At 38.6% G+C, this 21690-nt stretch overlaps 1 protein-coding gene across 2 annotated transcripts in view; it reads left to right on the top strand.

Moving 5' to 3' along the window:
* Window positions 1-21690, top strand: part of PGR (progesterone receptor) — a 90665-nt gene that overhangs the window by 11244 nt on the left and 57731 nt on the right. For both annotated transcript variants that reach the window (XM_066360735.1, XM_066360734.1), the window contains exon 3: window positions 16442-16558. In XM_066360735.1, coding sequence (XP_066216832.1) covers window positions 16442-16558 — 117 coding nt within the window. The remainder of the gene's footprint in view (window positions 1-16441; window positions 16559-21690) is intronic.

Genomic DNA, 21690 nt, shown 5'->3' with positions numbered 1-21690 from the left:
GAAGAGAGGGACTAACAGCAAAGGGGCAAATACTCGAGAAGAAATAAATGTCTGTGAGAAATGCTCTATTGTAGAAACGATTGATAAATCCCTAGGAATGATGATGTCTGACAGCAACTTTGGAATTATTTACTACCCTATCTTTTTACTTCCTCCAGCTCCTCCCAAACCTTAAGTGAATTTGCTATTGCTTTGGGGAAATTAAGGAAGGTGGTGATGTTCAGTATCTGTAGCAATGGAGGCTGGCAAGAAAGGACAGCAGCAGCATGAGCCAAGAGCATAAACTGGGCTGGAATGGGCCATTTAACCCAAAAGATACTAGAGCACCAGTTTTCTAATATGCATACAATTTAGGGTTGGAGCCTTGAAATGTGTGAAGAAAATGTTAAAATTTAACCCTGACCAGCTGGCTCAGTGGTAGAGCATCAGCCTGGTGTGTAGAAGTCCCAGGTTCGATTCCCAGCCAAGGCACACAAGAGAAGCACCCCTATGCTTCTCCACCCCCTCCTTCCTCTCTATCTCTCTCTGCCCCTCCACAGCTAAGGCTCCATTAGAGCAAAATTGGCCTGGGCACTGAAGATGGCACCAGGACCTCACCTCAGGAGCTAGAATGGCTCTGGTTGCAACAGAGCAATGCCCCCGATGGGCAGTGCATCGCCCCTTAGTGGGCCTTCTGGGTGGATCCCAGTCAGGTGCATGTGGGAGTCTGTCTCTCTGCCTCCCCGCTTCTCACTTCAGAAAAATACACACACTAAAAAACAAAAAAACCTTATCTTTATTTTTACTAGAAAAATAAAAAATGAATCATTGATCTCAATGGTATCTGTCCTAGCACACTCTCTCAATGCATACACCAGGGGCAGAGATGGCTTATGGAGTGCAAGGCCTCCAATGGAAGTGCCCAGGTTTCAAGATGCAGGGGCATTGGTGAGTGAAAGTCCTTCCTTGTGTGACCATGGACTGCAGATTATCTGGACCCAAAAAGAAATCACAGACTGAAGATAATACAAATTAAATTAAGCATAGTAAACAAGAAAAATGCCACGGCTGAAACATCTTCTACTTCCAATAATAGCCACTCACTAACCAGATGTAGAGCTCAAAACTAGAAAGTGTAATAAGACCTATCAGGAAACTGAAAAAAGAATTAAAAATGTTCAAGAATGTCAATTTGAAATACGAATTTATATACATTATCATAAAAGATGAACCTTGCTCTAAGAATATGTTGTTCTAGAGATATTGGCTAGTAATTATATGAAGCCATTGTTGTAAACAAGACATTTAAAAAGAGTACTCAGGACCTGAAAGCAAACCGCTACAGTTTTTTTAGCCATGTTTAAGGTCATGCGGCACTCAATTTAGTCATTCACAAATTTCACTTAACCTAATGAAAAATGTTTTGAAGGCTTGTCTCTACATACTAAGGTTCTTGCTGTTTTTGCTATCATAGTATAAATGACTGAAATAATACAGGTGGAAAAACCCCCCAAAAATACATGAAAAACAAGTTGGTGGCAAACTAAATGTATTCAGCAAATACTTTTGGAAGACACGAAGAAAACAATTGCTCAAAATTTAAAGAAATAAATAGAAAAAAACTTACAATGTGAAGGTCTACTAGAGATGAAAAAACATAGATTTTCATATGTCTTGGTTTATAGTACAGTGTATTACTGCCAAAAAGTAATTATCAAAAAATCCAATTCAGTAAAATGTGAGGTTGAATTACTATGAAGCTAATGAAATGATTGGAACAACAAGCTTGTGCAGCCTGGTGGCTTGGAGCTCATGGGGTCTACTGTGCAATGCAAACCCATCTAGTCGCAGTGGTTGTTTTACCATGTTAAGCAGTAGTGGAAAAGATTTTGGATCTTGTGAGCAGAGAGTCCAGGAAATCTGGTTACTTAGGACCCTTTTGCTTGGCCCTCCTGGGGATTAACACAGATTAAGGCTGATAAAATTGCCTACTTTTTCTCTGCCCAGCTTCACTCTGCTCTTGATTTTTGAGAAGAGGTGCTAACTGGAGGACAGGAGCCATTTGACAATTAAATATCTTCTGAGTTAACATTATCCCATCATCACTAGATGTTTTATGATGGGGCTTTATTGTTGCTAACTTCTCTTTTTGACAATGAAGTATACAAAAAAACTATGTTTTTGATATGTCAATAAAGCAACGGTTGATAGAGAAGATAGAGTCTCCGTAGTAATTGCCTTCTTTACTAAAAGAATGTGTTGTGGAAAGACTGTACAAACCACAAATAGTAATGTTGCTGTGAGATTAAAAAAAATGATTTTAGGTTAAAATTGCAGGTAACATAACATTATATTCATACATTGCTTTTTTCATAGGCAAGCTATATGTTGCAGCAAACAAATTGAAATCATAAATTAACAAAGCTCTGCAAGATGTTGTTGCTGAGGTGGTTTTTTAACACAAGGCCCTTAGAATACTGCAAAATGTTAATGATACTTTGCAATATAATGAGGCAGATTAATGGAAACTTCCTTTACGACACACTGGCTCTCTCACTGGACAGTACTTAAAAAGTTGGTCAGATTCAAAGATGAGCTACATGCTTTCCTTTATAAAAGGATATGTGTTCCAAATCTCTGACCTTTCAAAATGCCAACTGTCTCGGTAGTATATTACTTAGAAGGTATTTAGCAGAAAGGACACTTCATCTTTCACTTCAGGTTAAAGACAATGTTTTTGATAGAAAAACTAAAGTCACTCCTTTTCGCAAGACATTTTTGTGATGTAGAGAGCATTTTGAAAAACAAGTATCTACAGATGACTCTTGTTACTTGATTTTGTTGTGAAGGCATTATAAGTATATTATAGAGAAAAAGTTTCATAACTACATACTTAGAACACTTAGAAATAGGATTTTCTAACTTCTTAAAAAAACCTTCCAAAGAGTTTCAATGATTAGGTTCTATACATATTTAATAATAACAGTGGCATTCCTGCAACACATCACATAGCGGGTACTTGGCTACTTGTGTTACCTGAGCACAAAGAGGTTAAATCGTTTGCATAGACAAATAGCAAATCAATGTCAGAGCTGAGATTGGAACCCAAAGAATCTTCTCTATTATTCATTACCTTGCATCTTATTATTAACTAATGTCTCTTTGTCCTAATTATTTGTAATGAAAACTGATTTTCATCAGGGAGGATTGAAATTTGTTGGCTGATTTTAGGGGAAAAGAAGCTTTGCATAATTGTTAGGTGAAATTGAAAAACATTTATTGTGACTAAGTAATTTGCATTGCATATGGGTCATTCATTCATTGTCCCTGGTGTCTGGATGACTATCTTCCCCTTCTCTCTCTTTCGTCTAAGCTGGACAGCATTGTCCCACCCTCACTCTGCTCTGATGACCTTGCTTCCTCATTTTCTGCAAAAACTCCATGAAACTGCTACCACCACATGTTCTCATGTGGCATCTGCCATATCATTGACTCTTCCTCCTGTTTCTAGGGACCTGTGCTCCTCTTCAAGGCCAGTCCTGTCACTGTGCAAACTAGGTCCAGTCTCCTGTTGACTTACCAGGAGATGGCTATATGCAGAAGAAAAATAAATTGCATAAAAATTAATTTCATAAATGAGGAAAAACCATTTATACATGTAAAAAGTCATAATCTTGCATCAGAGTCACACGGTGATTTAAATAACCTTGTTAACATATAGTTTTGTAATTTTTTCATATGTGTTATATAGATGTCTTACACACCTCTTTAGTCAATAGTATATGAAATTTTCTCGAGGTCAGTTAGTTGTTTGGGTTTTTAAAATGCTATGTGTAGTTTCTTATCTCCCCTAAATGCCTACTTGTTAGCTAAATATATAATTGGAAGGGTAGATGCAGCATGCAATTTGGTGTTTTCCAACTTAAAAGATATGTAAATAATTAGGAAAGTTTAGAAGAGATCCACAAGCATTATTTTGTCTATAAAGACAGCAGAAGGGCTAGCTTTAGGAAGGATAGATGAGAAACTGACCCACAGTTAAAAAGAAATTAAATTTAAGAGAGACGAAAGGCAGAAAGAAGAGGAAATAATTTTGAATGGTAACATTGAGGAGGACTTTAAAAAACTAAATATTGGAATGTTACATAGTAAGATTCTATGAACAACTTGGTTCCTCTATTGGAATATATCCAGAATCTGACCTCTTATCACCACCTCCACTGACCACTTTGGTTCAAGCCACAACTATTCTCCTTTGGATTTACCCCCCTCTTAACTGTTCTCATTTTCACCTTTGCCCTACTAGAATCTGTACTCAACCTAGGAGCCAACATGATTGGTGTTAAAGTGTATGCCAGATCATGTCATTCGGCTCAAAACTATGCAATGACTCTATATTTCAGTCAGAGAAAAATCAAAGTGTTTAGTGGTCTCCACTAACTCCAGCTACACTCTGAACCTCCCTTCCTCTCCTGTTCTCCCTGGCTCAGTCAGCTCCAACCCTATTAGTTCCCTCAGACAATCCAGGCCACCTCTCAGGGTCTGGAAAATTGACTCTCTCCTCTCTCATTCCATTTTCTGACACTCCACATTCATCCAGCTCATTCTAATTTTCAGCTGTGGTCAGCGTCCCGGAACATACCAAACTGCCAGTCTTTCATTTAATAGTCACATTCCCCCACTAGGATATTGTCATATTATTTGATTTAACTCCTCTGTCAGTAATAAGTAGATGAGATTTTAGGAAAAGTAATACTTAAACTTGATTTGCTAAAGGAAACAAAAGAAAACTTAGGTAATAATGTATTTTGAGGTATTAAGACAAAAGATGACAACAGAACAAGGAAGTGTCAAAGGAAACAACGAGGTGAGATAAAAACATAGATGATGAGATCAGAAAATGGTAAAAGTCCAAAAACCATAGTAGCAGAGTTAAAATCTATATTGGAAACCATAAGGAAAGGAGAATAAAATCAGTTATGGAGAGTTCATATATCAAGCTATGGTTTATTACCACATTTCCCCACGTATAAGATGCACCCTTTTTCAAAAATTTTGCATCTAAAAACTAAGTGTGTCTTATACAGTGCTCGTAGATTATTTTACTTGCATTTCCCACTTTTTTGTGCTTGTTTTGCACTCATTGTTGAACACAGATGAGGACAAGCTAATGGATTGGAGTTTTGACAGTGATGAGGAGTTGCATGAATTTTATGATGAATAAAACTTGAGTTCAATAACTTCATATAATCTTTTTTTTTTTCAAATTTCTGGCCCCCAAATTAAGGTGCATCTTATACATGGGAAGCGTCTTATACATGGGGAGATATGGTATTTTTACAATATACCAGTCAAGATGCTGAGTAATTTATCTAACTTAGACTCATTTAATTATATACCATTTATCTTTTATTTCCATTTTATGGATGGGTAAACTAAGACTTAATAGTTTTCTCAAGGTTTAGTTAGTGATAAAGCTAGAATATGAGTGAAAGTCCACTTGATTATAAAGCATATGGTCTCATCACTGTGCTTTTGAATAGCAAACATAAACAGAACAGATATTCAAACCATAAATAATCAGTGTTTCTGTAAAATAAACAAAAAATAAGTTTAGCAAAAGTATTAACTGATTGTGGAAAGTAACCTCCTAATATCTCACCATTAGCACCCAGAACAATGTCAGGATATGGGAGATATAAAAAAATATTTGTTTACTGAACTATCATAATAATACCTATTAAGCACTTAGTCTGTCTTAGTTCTACATGTTTTAACACATTTTACTTAACTCTCAAACAACTTTTGAACTATTATTTTATACATGAAGAAAATGAAGCACTAAGAGGTTAAATGATTTATTCAAGGTCTTATAGTTAATAGCAGAAGTAAATTTAACAGTTAAATAAAAATTTTACTTTATACATCAAAAGGGCTTATATTGTCCCAAACAAATATAATGAAATAAAACTACACTTTCACAGACATTGAAAAAAATTTTAGTGTCACACAGAACGAAAATACCCTCTATGATTTTAAACAGGAAGAAAACAGGTTACCTACCAAGAAATACAACTTGGGCTCACATTAGATTTTCTCTTTGAAACACTAAGTGATGAGATTGGCAAGAATTCTGTTAAGGTGAGCCACCATTCATTCTTGGGTGAAAGCAATACAGACACACACACACACACACACACACACACACACACACACACACGCACGAATAAGGTTTTAGGAATATGCCCAGTCTCTACTGAAGTACATGTCTGTCTGATATTTGGGAGAAATTGAATTCCTGGGGTGGCCTCTTGTTCAGGATAAAGCTTATTAATGTTCTCTTATCAGAGATGGGAGGTGCCATTCTCTCTGCCCTGGCTACCCACCAGTGAGATTAACTCTCCCGATGACTCTTTTCAGATGTCATATGTTCATATCTGGTGCCCAGTTCCCATGTCTCTCTTATTAAGGATCATATCTTGTGCCCACTTTGTTCCCAGACCAAGAATCTTTATGTCTATCCCATCCATAGGTATTTCCATGTACCTTTTAAATATCTATATAATATATATTTTGTTGTATGAATTACATGAAATAAAGCTGTTAAATTCCTAGTACACTGGCCCTGAGTATTCTCAATAAAATTTTGTTTCCTTTCTTCTTCTGCCCCTATACATTTTCTTTGACTTTAATTAGAAACCCATGAATCTTACATTTAAGATACTTTCAAAATTGCATCATCTGGCTCTCTTTCACACTCTGCCAAATATTCATTCTTCTCCATTTTCACTCACTTTCTACATGACCAATTCCAGATTGGCTAATATGAAACACTGGTTCAAACCTATATGTTATTCTGTCTTTAGATTACTTTGTATTCTAGAAAACATACAGAAAATTTGAATAAGTAGTAAAATGAATATCCATACTTAACTATGTCAAAGTAAGTTGTAGACATCAAATTTCACCTCCCAAGATTTCAAATTGTATCTCCTAAGAACAAGAACATTCTGCAATATAACCACAATATCATTATACCCAAAAATTTAACATTGATATAATACTTTTATCTATTATATAGCCAATATTACATTTACCCAATTATATATTATTTTATTAGCAGGATCAAATCAAGAACTTTGTATTTCATTTGGTTTTTAGCCTTCTTTAATCTAAAAGGATTATCATCATTTTTTGTCTTTAACAACATTGATATTTTTGAGGAGTCAAGGCAGCTGTTATGTAGAAATTCTCCACAATCTGGATTTGTCTGATTTTTTCTACATTATTAGACTCAGATTAAACACTCTGGCAAGAATCTTACACAGGCCAGTGGTTCCAAAACATCTGGTCTCATGTATCCTTTACATAATTAAAAATTATTAAGAAACTAAAGAGTTGTTTTTATGGATTATATCTATTAATATTTATCATATGATAAATGAAAACATATTTTTCAAACTTTTTATTAACTTGTTTAAAAAAGCAAACTCATTAGATGCTCAGTTTTCAAACCAAAAAATGTTAATGACAGAGTAACATTGTTTTACATTTTTATAGGTCATTTTAATGTCTGCCTTAATAAAATGCATCTGTATTTCATACCTTCATCTACATCAGTCTGTTGCAATCTGTTGTTTTGGTTGAAGTGTATGAAGAAAATGTGTCACACAGATGACTAGTTGGAAAATGGTGAAGTAATTTGTCTTTTTACATTTGAGAATTGGAGGTCTTTTAATTAAGGATTGCTAAAGGGTGATATTCTACTATATTTCTTCTAATTTTATAGGCTGTAAATCTTTTTAATAGTTCTTGTTCTCTTCCAAAAGTAATTTTATAATCTTAAATTATAATTTTTGCTGGAAGGCTTATTAGATATTTAATTATTTCACATTATAAATCAATTTTTAAAGTAATGAGTTTGTGCCCTAGCAACCTCCAGTAGTTTTCAGTGAGTTCCTTTTTTTTTTTCTTTTTCTTTCTTTTTTTCTTTCATATTATATGTACTTGTGGCTTTTTATATAGTCATTGTGTTCCATTCACTTAAACTATTCTTTTTTTATGTTCATATTGTCTTATCTTTGGTCAGTTTGTCTTCTACAAAATTTTATTAGCTCTCAATAACATCAAATTGTGTCACAACAAAGTATCCCAAGGTCAACTTGTACGTTTCTAGTCCCAGCCATGTCTCTAAGGAGCCCTGGTTCCTTTTAGATGAAAATATTAGACATAACAATCTGGACCCTAGCATCTATTGCTGCTACATTTGTCTTTACTTCTGGGCATATTCAGTGGACAGACCTAGAAAAGAAATATGTTTTAAAAATGGCATGATCGTGACTTTACACCAACATTTCTCAACCTTGGCACTACTGACATTTTGGGCCAGTTAATCCTTTGTTGTAGGGACTGTCCTGTGTATATTGTAAGATGTTAAGCAGCATCCCTGGCATCTCCTCAGTAGCAGTTATCCCTCAGTTCTGTACACCCAAGTTATTCCTATGCATTGTGAAATATTCAAGAGCGGGATTGGGGTAAGGGGGAAAAACTGCCTCTAGTTAGTTGAGAGCCACTTGTTTACACTTACATTTCTAGCAACCTTAAAACAATTCCCTAATTGTTTTATCCAGTTGTATATAAATATATATATCTTTCAAAATACCAATTTCAGCAACACATCTATCAAAACATGCTTTATTGGGCTAGTTTTTCATTCTCTGCATAAAATTTTAGGCTCATCACATAGCTTTTAATCAGAAGAATAATCTCACTTTAGTAATCAAAATGCACAGGTCAGCATTATTGTCAAACTTCCAATTCTCACCTACTTGAGGGTTTCTCTGTTGCCCCAGCTCAGTCCTGCTTGGGGCCTGAAGCCTTCAGGGAAGAAAAGAACAAGGACACTTTCCTCTCTGTTTACCCTGCTCACACTCCTAAGACTCACTAGAGGTGGATCAGGATGATGGCACAGGTAGAGGGCTGACAGAGAGGGGACAGCATTACAGAGCAGGTAGGTTAGGTCACTGGGATTCTCCATCTTTTTTTTTTTTTGGATGGACCATTAGCTTTAATTCTAGCTTGCACCCTACATGCAGGAAATACACACAGTGGGAAATCACTTCCCTTTCCATTCAGGTCTCCCAAAGCCACTGACTTAACCAAGTTTCCTAGAATCAAAGGCTTCTACCTCACCAGTCTCATTCACCTCTGTTCCCCATCTCCTTCTCTCTGCACAAACTCTGCGCAAAGTGGCTTCTCCTTCAGCACTCCACCATCTTGGCTGCTTCTCCTCTCCTCCACGTGGGCTTTCTCTGCTCTCCTGGGATTCTCCATCTTTAATGGATGATTATAGCTGATTTTCTAGCAATACATTTTGGTGGGATTCTTAGGGATATTTTATTGAGAATGCAGGTGATACCTCTCTTCTCTCTGTACATTTCTGACTCCAGCCCTCAGTCTCTGCTCTTCCAGTGGTTAGCCATACATAGTGTCTTCCAGAAGACAGCCTATACTGGACTGCAATGTAGGCTGTCCTCTTGGGTGGAACCATTTTAAAACGGAAAGATGGAAACTTTATTGACACTAATATTCTCAGAAACATTCTCAAATAAAATTATACAGCTTAATGAATTATCACTAAATAAATTAAACCATGTTACTAACATCACCCAGGTCACAAAATTTAAAAAATAAGTAACTTCTCAGAGGCTCCCTTGCACCCCTTCCAGTTGCTCCCAGAAGTAACCTCCACCCCAACTTCTAACATCATAGATGGTTTTGACTGTTTGGGAATTTTATTTTAATGGAATCATACAGTATTTTTCTATGTCTATTTACTTTACACAGGAGTTCATCCACATTTTTGCATGGATGAGATATTTATTCTCATTGCTGTTTAATAATGCATTGAATAAATAAAGCAGAGTTTGTTTATACATTCTATACATTATATTATAGATGATTATTTAAGTTGTTTTCAGTTTGGGCTATTATGAACACTGCTTCTGTAGATATTCTTGTATAAATTTTTTTCTCCATATGTGTATACCTGTTCTTATGCATGAGTTTTGTATTTGATCCTCCCAGAACCCTGGGAATTTCAATGGACTTAGACTGGTATTTGTTCTTTAGATAACACCATAGAGGAGTGGAAATTTACTTCACATAAAGCCCAAAATGTTTTTGGGTTTTTTTTTCAGTCATGGATGACTCTTCTCCCCACCCAAAGTTGTAAGTGACCCCTGGCTTCATTGGCATGTCTTTGTAGTGATTTCTAGTGCTGTTTTCATGGATAAGACAGCCTTTGAGACTCCCCATTAATGCAGACCTCAGTTCGCTCCCCTTTCTCACAGTGGACCTGAGGTTACAAATCCTAGCCCCTCATGATTTTTAAGCCCCAGTTACCTTTTTTCAACTTTACAATGGTGTGAAAGCAATATATGGTACATAATAAATTTTGTGAAATAGTTAACACTTTATTATAAAATAGGCTTTGTTTTAGATAATTGTGCCCAACTATAAGCTAATGTAAGTATTTTGAGCATGTTCAAGGTAGGCTAGGCTAAGTTATGTGTTAGGCAGGTTAAATGTATTAAGTGTATTTTTAATTTAACTGTATTTTCAACTTGCATTGGGTTTACCAGGACGTAACCCCATTGTGTAAGTCAAAGAGCATCTGTATATGTTTAAATTTACATAGGACTCATTTTTAGTTCTTTCATACCAGCCTTTCTCCCTCATACATTCTCTATTGCACTCATTTATTGTTGACTAAGTAGCATCTTTAGGACACTGTTTAGGAAGAGTATATCAGGGCCTTATTTTCTGACTTTCTGCATATTTGAAAGTGTCTTTCAGTTGCTTTTAAAATTGAATAACTTGACTAGGTATAGAATTCTCTTATGTCTAAGACAATTCTAACTATATTTGAAATTTAGGGATGAGGTAATAATCAGGATTATAGGAGACATTTATTAAGTTCTTGCTATGTGCCAGACTATTTTAAGATCTTACATGAGCTGATATAATCCTTTAATGCAACCCTAGATACTAGTATTATCTTTATTTTACTTACCAAAAGGTAAAAAAAGGTCACCCAGCTAGTAAATAGTGGGGTTGAAATTTGAACTTAGCAATATTACTTCCTACTCTTAACCTCCTATACTAGATAATAAGCCAAAATTTCTGTGTTGTCTTAAGCATGTTACTTCTCGGTGCCTCAGTTAACTTGCTATAAAATGGGAGATATATATATATAGATATAGATATATCATTATATATTATAATTACATTATATATAATATATAATATATAAAACTTTCAAAGGTTGCTGTGATGATTAAATGAGTTAATATATACAAATATCTTATAACAGTGCCTAATATATAGTAAGTGCTTAAAAATTGCCTATTGCTATTATTATCTTATGGATAGAAAGCTACAGATCTGAGCTTTGAACAAGCAGTCTGACTTCAATAACTGTTCTTCAACATCCAGTATCAGCTATTAAAATGGCATCTTCATTTAGTGAGGAAAAGTGACTATTTGAAAAATAGTGTTGGGATATATTTGATAAACAATACTCATTGAATCAATGAGGGTTTTGTAAAACTATATATACATTCACCTAAAAAATATTAACAAATAGATAGTATGTACTCTTTAGGTCTGTATAGGCAGGTTGAAAGGAAATGTGAAAATGAAAATAGTCACATGCTAATATGGTTGTTGATTTTTCATTTTGAATTTTTTTAATTTGTTACAAAATTTCTCTAATAATACAGTTTATTAAATCAAAATTTTAACCAGATAACTGCTACATTCTTCTTTGTATGTGCTGAGTTTGAGCTATCTACAGAGATGATTGGAAGGACAGAGCTCAGGATGAGATTTTGGAACACTGAGAAGATGATGAAACTACCCACATAGTGTTTACAATGGAAAACAACATACAAAGAATAGTCAGAGGAAGAGGGATTGGCAAAGGGACTGTTGCAAACACAGATGAAGAGTCCTACCCCAAAAAAACAAATCAGAAGAGCAGGTGGGGATTGAAATTGCCAGTGGGAACTTACACAGAGCTCAGGAAAGAACCCACATTACTTAGGAATTAAATCTTTGATGATGTTAAACTATTTTATAATGAGAGTGAAAAACAGCAATTTTTTTTTCTGAAGTGAGAAGCAGGGAGGCAGAGAGAAAGACTCCCACATGTGCCCAACCAGGATCCACCCGGCAAGCCCACCAGGGCCATTGCGCCATTACAACCAGAGCCATTCTAGTGCCTGAGGTGGAGGCCGTCAAGCCATCCTCAGCACCCGGGCCAACTTTGCTCCAATGGAGCCTTGGCTGCAGGAGGGGAAGAGAGAGACAGAGAGAAAGGAGAGGGAGAAGGGTGGATAAGCAGGTGGGCACTTCTCCTTTGTGCCCTGGGCGGGATTTGTACCCGGCACCTCCACATGCTGAGCCGATGCTCTACCACTGAGGCAACTGGCCAGGGCCTTATGAACCAATTACATTTTGCTGAGGAGTAAAGAAAGTTGGGTAATTAGAGTGCATATTAAGATGACTTTTGCAACAACATAGATGACAAAAAGAGGGATGTGAGAATTTAGAATGAGACAGAATTACAGAATTCCTTTTTTTTTCCTCTTGATACTAGAGTTTTGGAAATGGAAAAACTTGAGGAGACACTAGGACATCACTGGAGAGGAAGAAGAGACTGAAGATTTTAGAAGAGAAAATGGGAGATTGATGGGGAAGATTTTTTTTTTGTATTTTTCCAAAGTTAGAAGTAGGGAGGCAGTCAGACTCCACATGCACCCAACCGGGATCCACCTGGCATGCCCAACAGGGACGATGCTTGTCCCCTCTAGGGTGTTGCTCTGTTGTAACTGGAGCCATTCTAGCTCCTGAGGTGGAGGCTGTGGAACTGTTCTCAGTGCCTGGGCCAACTTTGCTCCAAGGGAGCCTTGGCTGCAGGAGGGGAAGAGAGAGATAGAGAAGAAGGAGAGGGGGAAGAGTGGAGAAGCAGATGGGTGCTTCTCTTGTGTGCCCTGACCGGGAATTGAACCTGGGACTTCCACTCATGAGGCCAACACTCTACTGATGAGCTAACCAGCCAGGGCTTTGATGGGAAGATTTGAAAGCAGGCAGGAAGAAATGGTTTTAAGAACATACTCTGAGAGTCCTGGCAAAGGGGCAGTCTTTCTCTGAGACATTGAAGAAGGAAATACTCTTAAAAATTATTTAAGAAGTAGAAATGAGACTAGCCTGCTGTATTCCAGCTGTTGGTGTTTTAGGCTTTTTTCCCCTTGGATATTTGTGGCATAGGAGTATAGAATAAGACAGCATTCTTTCAAACAATTATATCCATGTATATTGTTTAAGTTTGTCCTTTGTATAGGATGCAAAATCTTGTTCTTATTTTTGTTCTCTCCCCTTGTGAGAAACCAGTGTAGGGTCTAGATGAAAGGAGATGGCTGGATGGCTGGATATAGATAGAGAAATAAAAAAAAGGAAAAAGAAAGAAAGAAAGAAAGAAAGAAAGAAAGAAAGAAAGAAAGAAAGAAAGAAAGGAAGGAAGGAAGGAAGAAGGAAGGAGGGAAAGAGAGAGAGGGAGGAAGGAAGGAAGGAAAGAAGGAAAGAAGGAAGGAAGGAAGAAGGGAGGGAGAGAGGGAGGGAGGGAGGGAGGACAAGATTTTGAGTACTTAACATGACCCAAGCCATTTTACAAAGCAAAGTGAGCATCTGTTCACACCAGGAAGGGTTGCCCGTATCACATAAAGGAAATATTCTTGCATTGGTAAATGGGCCTGATAATTTTTTTACTGCTTTGGTTTATTCAACTCTTAAGAAGCATGTGCCACATGGCTCAAGCCACCAGTGTTAGCACATGCCACTTTGGCTCTATTTAGCAAGTCCCATGGGATTTCCAGTGAGATCTACCATCTTGCTGTTGCTAAAAACTGCTTCTTTTTGTCTATAAGTTTCCTGAATAAACTCTCTAATTCTGGAGTTGTCAGCCTCTTTCTTCAATCTCTCGGCACAGCCCAGGACTCCTAAGCAAAAGAATGAATGACAGTATGTATGTAGTACGTGTAAGGTCGGTGGATAATGGGGGATGGTCACGTGGGGAACTCAGACCTGGGAACTTTGGCTAGAACCGCCCACAACCAAGTGCGCCAAAAGGAGGCTTCACAGGAACCGTTTGGAAAAATGCGATCGTCTGCCAGCCAGTGGGATTTCACCACGTTATGTTAGCTCCACTTCCCTAGAGGGACCCTTTAAATATCTCCCACACGGTTTAATCCATGTAACTTCCCTGGCCTCCATCTTACCTCAGGGCCAGGGAACCTTGCCGGGCGGGATGCGCACTCTATACTTAATAAAGCCTTTTACCCTGGCCAGTTGGCTCAGCGGTAGAGCGTCGGCCTGGCATGCAGGGGACCCGGGTTCGATTCCCAGCCAGGGCACATAGGAGAAGCGCCCATTTGCTTTTCCACCCCACCCCCTCCTTCCTCTCTGTCTCTCTCTTCCCCTCCCACAGCCAAGGCTCCATTGGACCAAAGATGGCCCGGGCGCTGGGGATGGCTTCTTGGCCTCTGCCCCAGGCGCTAGAGTGGCTCTGGTCATGGCAGAGCGACACCCCGGAGGGGCAGAGCATCGCCCCCTGGTGGGCAGAGCGTCGTCCCTGGTGAGCATGCCGGGTGGATCCCGGTCGGGCACATGTGGGAGTCTGTCTGACTGTCTCTCCCCGTTTCCAGCTTCAGAAAAATACAAAAAAACAAACAAACAAACAAAAAAAAACGCCTTTTATTTTTCCACACTTCGTGGCTCTGAGCCCCGTTACTTCCTTCTCGGCGGGAAAAAATACCTTACAGTACGTGAACATAATTTCATAGAGGAATATCTTTTTAAGAAAAGACTATCTGTGCTTTTCCAAAAATGCTTCTGTTAAGGACTGTTTTGTTATTAGCTGTCTCATAGATTTCGCCTTTTTGCATTTTGCCATTTGAGCAGATCCTTTCTCCCACTTAGTTAAGCACACATTTAAGGTACCTCTGTGTTCCTTCCACCAGAAGAGTGAATCTGATTTTAATATCAAGTAATATAAAATACTATAGGAAAATTCTATAATATTTTAAAATTATTTTTCATGTTTAAGAAGTATAAGTAAGCTGATAACATTAAAAGACTCACAGTCTATTTTATAGAAATTTCCACTTAGTTAATACTTACATTTTTAAGCTGAAATATTTGTTCATTTTTGTTCAAACTGAATTAGATTGTTCTATGACTCATTAAAAAGAACACATTTTTTGTTTAGAAAATTATCATTGTTGAATAGTAAATTCATATTCCAGACTTTTTTAAGGGTAAATGTAGTTTCCCTACACAAAATAACCCCGGGGTCATATATCCATATTTCTTCTATATTTTTCTGTCCTCTCCTTGAGTACTTTTCATTGTTTTAAACTGTTCTCCTTTTATCTTTATTTCTATTCATCTTGTTTTCTAATTTGTGGCCGAGATAAACCAGGCAACAAAGTCAGTACAACTAGTGACATTCTTTACATGCTATTCATGATCATTAGACTCTTTAAGAGTGAGCTAGCTCCAGGGTTTTCCAATAGAATTAAACACCAGTTTATACAAGGTCTATTCTAGAGACTCCTTTAATTCAGTAGTCTGTATCTGTATCTGTTTCCTTGAAGGTTTATATTTTAGAAAAAAGGAACAGTTTTAATAGAACTTGACTATTTTATATGACTAATTCTCTTTTTTTTAATGGAAGAATCTGCATGACTTTATTTATTTTTTATAAATTTTTATTAATGTTAATGGGGTGACATCAATAAATCAGGGTACATATATTAAAAGAAAACATGTCCAGGTTATCTTGTCATTCAATTACCAAGAACTACATGATTCCATACATTGGTGGGACATAAAAACGAGACTAAGAGACATGGACAAGAGTGTGGTGGTTACCGGGGGCGGGGGCGAGGGGGGGCACGAGAGGGAAGGAGGGACAGTGGAAGGGGGAGGGGGAGGGGCACAAAGAAAACTAGATAGAGGGTGACGGAGGACAATCTGACTTTGGTTGATGGGTATGCAACATATATGACTAATTCTTATGAGCAACTTGACATGGCAAAAGGTCTAAGGGCATTCTGATCCTGACACCACTAAGATACACAAATCTCGAACAAAAGATTTTTAAAGGAGCTTTGGAATTGATTTCTCAGCTGTGTTCACCTCAGTGAGGCTCCCGAAGGCACAGGTGAAGTATTGAGCAGCAGTGGAGCACTACCAACATTCAGTTACGCTAAGCAAGAGGCTGGCTGGGACAGTCATACACTCGCTAACGTGTACATGTCCTCTTTTTCAGTTGTAATTGCATAAGATGTTCATTGGTCTTTAGATCATGTAAATAATTTTTACCTTTTTATATTTTTAGGGCAGCATAATTATTTATGTGCTGGAAGAAACGACTGCATTGTAGATAAAATCCGCAGAAAAAACTGCCCAGCATGTCGCCTAAGAAAGTGCTGTCAGGCTGGTATGGTCCTTGGAGGTAATGCTGATGTTTTCATCAATAATCTACTGGTATTTACTAGAAAACTGTGGGACAGAAAATCCCAGTTTTCTCGTTCATCTTTGTTCTTGAATGAAGCAAGCGATACTATCTCATTCTCTTAATGGAGTCCCAGACTGTTAAGGTCTGTTATGAGAAGTAATAAACCTTCATTTGTCTATATTGACTATAAGTAGATGTTATGGGGTGTTCAACCTTTCATTAAGTGATATGGGTTGGAGTCTTGGCTCTGCACTCACTGCCTTCAGTAAGCCACCAACCCATTCTGGGCATCAGTTTCCTTATCTATAGAATGAGAGCACTGAAGTCCCTTCCAGATCAAAAACTGATTCTGTGGATTGGTCCAGTACATTAATCTCTATCCTTTTCATTCTCCATTAATATCTCCCTTGTTCTCTGTATGTTAAGCCCCTACACTTATCAGGTACTATTTCAAGTTCTAGAGTATAGAACCATACAAAATGGACCAAACTCCTGACCTTGTGAAGCCTGCATTCTGGGGAGGGGGCAGGGAGGAGCAATAAATTTATATGTCATATGGTAATAATAAGCGCTGTAGAAAATTGTAAGCAGGGTGAGTTAATAAGGAATATCGAGAGGGTACTCATTCCTGAACATTTTTTTTTTGGTTAATATAGTATCATTTCACTTAGCTATTTCCTAAGGAATAATATTTCTGAAATTCTGAGTTTGATGTGGTAGTTATAATTTTTCTAAAACACATTTAAAATTTTTCTATTTAAATGTATATTCAATATACCATCTAAAAACAGCTAGTGTACTATAAACAGTTTGTGTTACCTTCTGAAGAAGAGTGTGTTAGACTAATATTTTGAGTGCCTACAGTGTTAAGCACCTGCTTAGTTCTGTCCTGCTGCCCATACATTGCTAGCAAATAGAGAAAAGTAAAAAATCTAGTTCTATCTGAGGGAATTGGCAAAAGCTTCAGAGAGGAGGCTGTCAAAGAACGAATAGAAACTTTGTAAGTGAAGAAAGAGTAAGGTATTCACAGTGAAAATCCTGAGTATCTGAAAAAAACAAACAAACAAACATGCATTCCAGTGATGACTTTTCAGTTATTTCATGGAAACAGCAAGAAATGAAATTGAAAGTTACCTTGGACCAGCAGGGATCTGGAGTGTGAACTCTATTCTGTAGGTGCAATGGAACCAGTGATCTTTCTGAGAAACTACTTGTGAACCATCCATGGAATAAAGCCCAGATTTCTAAATGCAGGGCATGGGGCCTTTCATCACCTAGAACCATCATGGCGAACCTTTTTATAAAAACCGCCCACTTTTGCAGTGCTGGTCAACCTGGTCCCTCCCGCCCACTAGTGGGCATTCCAGCTTCCCATGGTGGGCATAGTGGAGCAACCAAATGGCGCCAGGTTTGGTACACCATGAAAGTTGGACCGCCTACTAGTGGGCAGGAGGGACCAGGTTGACCAGCACTGCAAAAGTGGGTGGTTTTTGGCCCTGGCTGGTTGGCTCAGTGGTAGAGTGTTGGCCTGGCATGCAGGAGTCCCAGGTTCGATTCCCGGCCAGGGCACACAGGAGAAGTGCCCATTTGCTTCTCCATCCCTCCCCCTCTCCTTCCTCTCTGTCTCTCTCTTCCCTCCGGGCGCTGAAGATGGCTCTGTGGCCTCTGTCTCAGGCGCTAGAATGGCTCTGATTGTGGCAGAGCAACGCCCCAGATGGGCAGAGCACCCCCCCCCGGTGGGCATGCCGGGTGGATCCCGGTCGGGCACATGCGGGAGTCTGTCTGACTGCCTCCCCGTTTCCAACCTCAGAAAAATACCAAAAAAAAAAAAAAAAAAAAAAAAAAGTGGGTGGTTTTTATAAAAAGTTTCGCCATCACAGACCTAGAAGTTGCACTCTTTTCCTGAGCCCTTCTCCCACCAAGCCTTTGGGAATGCTACGCTCCTTCACCTGGCCTTGAATCTGTTTTTATTTTGCCTGCACTATTCTCCCTTTGCTTCTTATAACACTTACTTATTCTTCATTTTTTGTTCTTGCATGATTGTGTGTGTGTGTGTGTGTGTGTGTGTGTATGTGTGTGTGTGTGTGTGTGTGTGTGAAACCTCCCCATCTCCCCAGTCACTGCAGGGGCAGGGGTTTTGTGGAGAATTAACATAGTGCTTTTCATATTTGGGAGATTGAAGCCCTTGAAACAGCCTGGATTTGTCCTTGCCCTGACTTTATTCACTTCAACATTCCTTCTCTTAAAATGGAAGATGAATGAACTGGCTAGAGTGGATTTGATGAAATGCAGCTACCCTACCGTCTCAGCCCACATCCCAGCCCCTCCTCTGCCCCTCTCTCCCTGTCTCCCTCTCTCTCTGACCATAGTTTCTTATACACCTTTATTATAGGACTTACCTCACTGTTTAATAACTATTTATTGGGTTTAATTCAAGGATTTTTTCCTTATCCAAGATTGAGTTGTCTGAAAGCAGGAATTTCATTAATGTTTTCATCACCTAAATATTTGATTAAGTGCTCAATACATATTTGTGACTATTACTATTATTATTATTATTATTATTATTATTTATTTATTTTTTTGTATTTTTCTGAAGCTGGAAACGGGGAGAGACAGACAGATTCCCGCATGCGCCCGACCGGGATCCACCCGGCACGCCCACCAGGGGTGACGCTCTGCCCACCAGGGGGTGATGCTCTGCCCCTCTGGGGCGTCGCTCTGCCGTGACCAGAGCCACTCTAGCTCCTGGGGCAGAGGCCAAGGAGCCATCCCCAGCACCCGGGCCATCTTTGCTCCAATAGAGCATTGGCTGCGGGAGGGGAAGAGAGACAGAGAGGAAGGGGGGGGTGGAGAAGCAAATGGGCGCTTCTCCTATGTGCCCTGGCCAGGAATCGACCCCGTGTCCCCCACACGCCAGGCCGACGCTCTACCGCTGAGCCAACCGGCCAGGGCCTGTGACTATTATTTTGAAGTTATTTGAAGTATAGGTCTATGTACATTCCTGAACATAAAATCCACCAGAAGTCATTTCCAGGACACTGAAAGAGTATTTAAAGATGGGATGGGGGAAGTGGTCTCCAGTAGTGGTTTTTGTTTTGTTTTGTTTTTGTTTTTTGGATTTTTTTTTTTTAGGAAGGGTACTAATTCTTGAGGTAGTCTTTCATTCTACAATTGCATTTATTTTAATCACCTTACTAATGAAATGGAAAAGTAATTAAAAACAAGCCAAGTAAAATGATGAAACACCACTGAGGAAACTGGGATTCATTCAGAGGAGAATGCAGGGTCACCAGCAGCACCTGATTGGTGCAAAGGTGTTTTCATTGACTTCAGTTTTCTGTAGTGCAAAACTGGTTTCATTGTAGGGCAGAGTTTAATCCAGAGCTAAATAGACCCAACCTCAGAGATTAGAATGGGAAATAAGCAGAAATATTAGCAGACAGTTATCACTGTCCAGTCATTCTGTCCTTAATTTTATTGTTTTCCCATCACTTTCCCAAGGTTCTGTGGGGCAGTCCTAAAGCCCAATTTTCCTGAAATCTTATGGATTTTTCTCCCCTTGAGAAATTTACTTCAGCAAATGAACCACTTTTTATGGGTGATGACCACAAAATTTATCATCCCAACCAGTACATTTCTGAGAATGAAATGGAGTACTATCAATAATTAAAACTGGGGTAACATGTAAACCAAGACTTTCCCAGGCTAATTGGACCATAGGGCAAGCTCTCCCATTTTTCCCACTAAAATATACAAATATGTTCTGGCCAAAATTTCTGGAGATGTAAATGAACCAGTCAAATGTTTACTTATATAATATTTAATATATCAATATTAATACAGTGTGTCTGTGAAATCATGGTGCACTTTTGACTGGTCACAGAAAAGCAACAAAAGACGACAGAAATGTGAAATCTGCACCAAATAAAAGGAAAACGCTCCCAGTTTCTTTTCTTTCTTTTTCTTTCTTTCTTTCTTTCTTTCTTTCTTTCTTTCTTTCTTTCTTTCTTTCTTTCTTTCTTTCTTTCTTTCTTTCTTTCTTTTTCTTTTTTTTTGTATTTTTCTGAAGTTGGAAACAGGGAGGCAGTCAGACAGACTCCTGCATGCGCCCAACCGGGATCCACGTGGCATGCCCACCAGGGGGCGATGCTCTGCCCATCTGGGGTGTTGCTCTGTTGCAACCAAAGCCATTCTAATGCCTGAGGCAGAGGCCATAGAGCCATCCTCAGTGCCTGGCCAGCTTTGCTTCAATGGAGCCTTGGTTGCGGGAGGGGAAGAGAGAGACAGAGAGGAAGGAGAGGGGGAGGGGTGGAGAAGCAGTTGGGCTCTTCTCCTGTGTACCCTGGCTGGGAATCGATCCCGGGACTCCCACATGCCAGACTGATGCTCTACCACTGAGCCAACTGGCCAGGGCCCCTCCCAGTTTCTGTAGGATATTGTGGCAGCATGTGCCCATGCACAGACGATGACAGAACACCATGTATACAGCAGAGCAGCCCACGGCCATGCCATTTGAGATGTGGATGGTACAGACGAAAGTTCAGTGTGTTCTGTGGCTCACTAAATTCGAATCTGTGACCAAAGTGCAACGTGAATATTGGCGCGTTTATAACGAAGCGCCACCACATAGGAATAAATTACTCGGTGGGATAAGCAGTTGAAGGAAACCGGCAGTTTGGTAGAGAAACCCCATTCTGGTAGGGCATCAGTCAGTGATGAATCTGTAGAGGCTATACGGGATAGCTACCTAAGAAGCCCTAAAAAATCTGTGCGTGAGCCCACATCGAACTGCACTGAATAGATATGAAACTGGGAGAGTTTTTCTTTTATTTGGTGCAGATTTTACATTTCTATCATCTTTTGTTGCTTTCCTGTGACCGGTCAAAAGTGTACCATGACTTTACGGACACATTGTATATTAAATTTAGTTAACACAAGTATTAACTTAAAAGTATTGCATATCTGCTCTCACATTTCATGAACAATTTTATTCAAACTAATTTCACAATCCATTGGCAGCAAGGTTTTCGCTTAAGTAGAGCCATTTTTCAAGTCAGCTAATCATTCTTTAGCATTCATCACTCTAAGATGTCTAATATATAGTACTTTTTTAACTGATGTATTCA

This window comes from Saccopteryx leptura, chromosome 1 (assembly GCF_036850995.1).
Source record: "Saccopteryx leptura isolate mSacLep1 chromosome 1, mSacLep1_pri_phased_curated, whole genome shotgun sequence".
Lineage (NCBI taxonomy): Eukaryota > Metazoa > Chordata > Mammalia > Chiroptera > Emballonuridae > Saccopteryx > Saccopteryx leptura.
The sequence above is the reverse complement of the archived record's forward strand: the minus strand, read 5'-3'. Positions and strand labels throughout refer to the sequence as shown.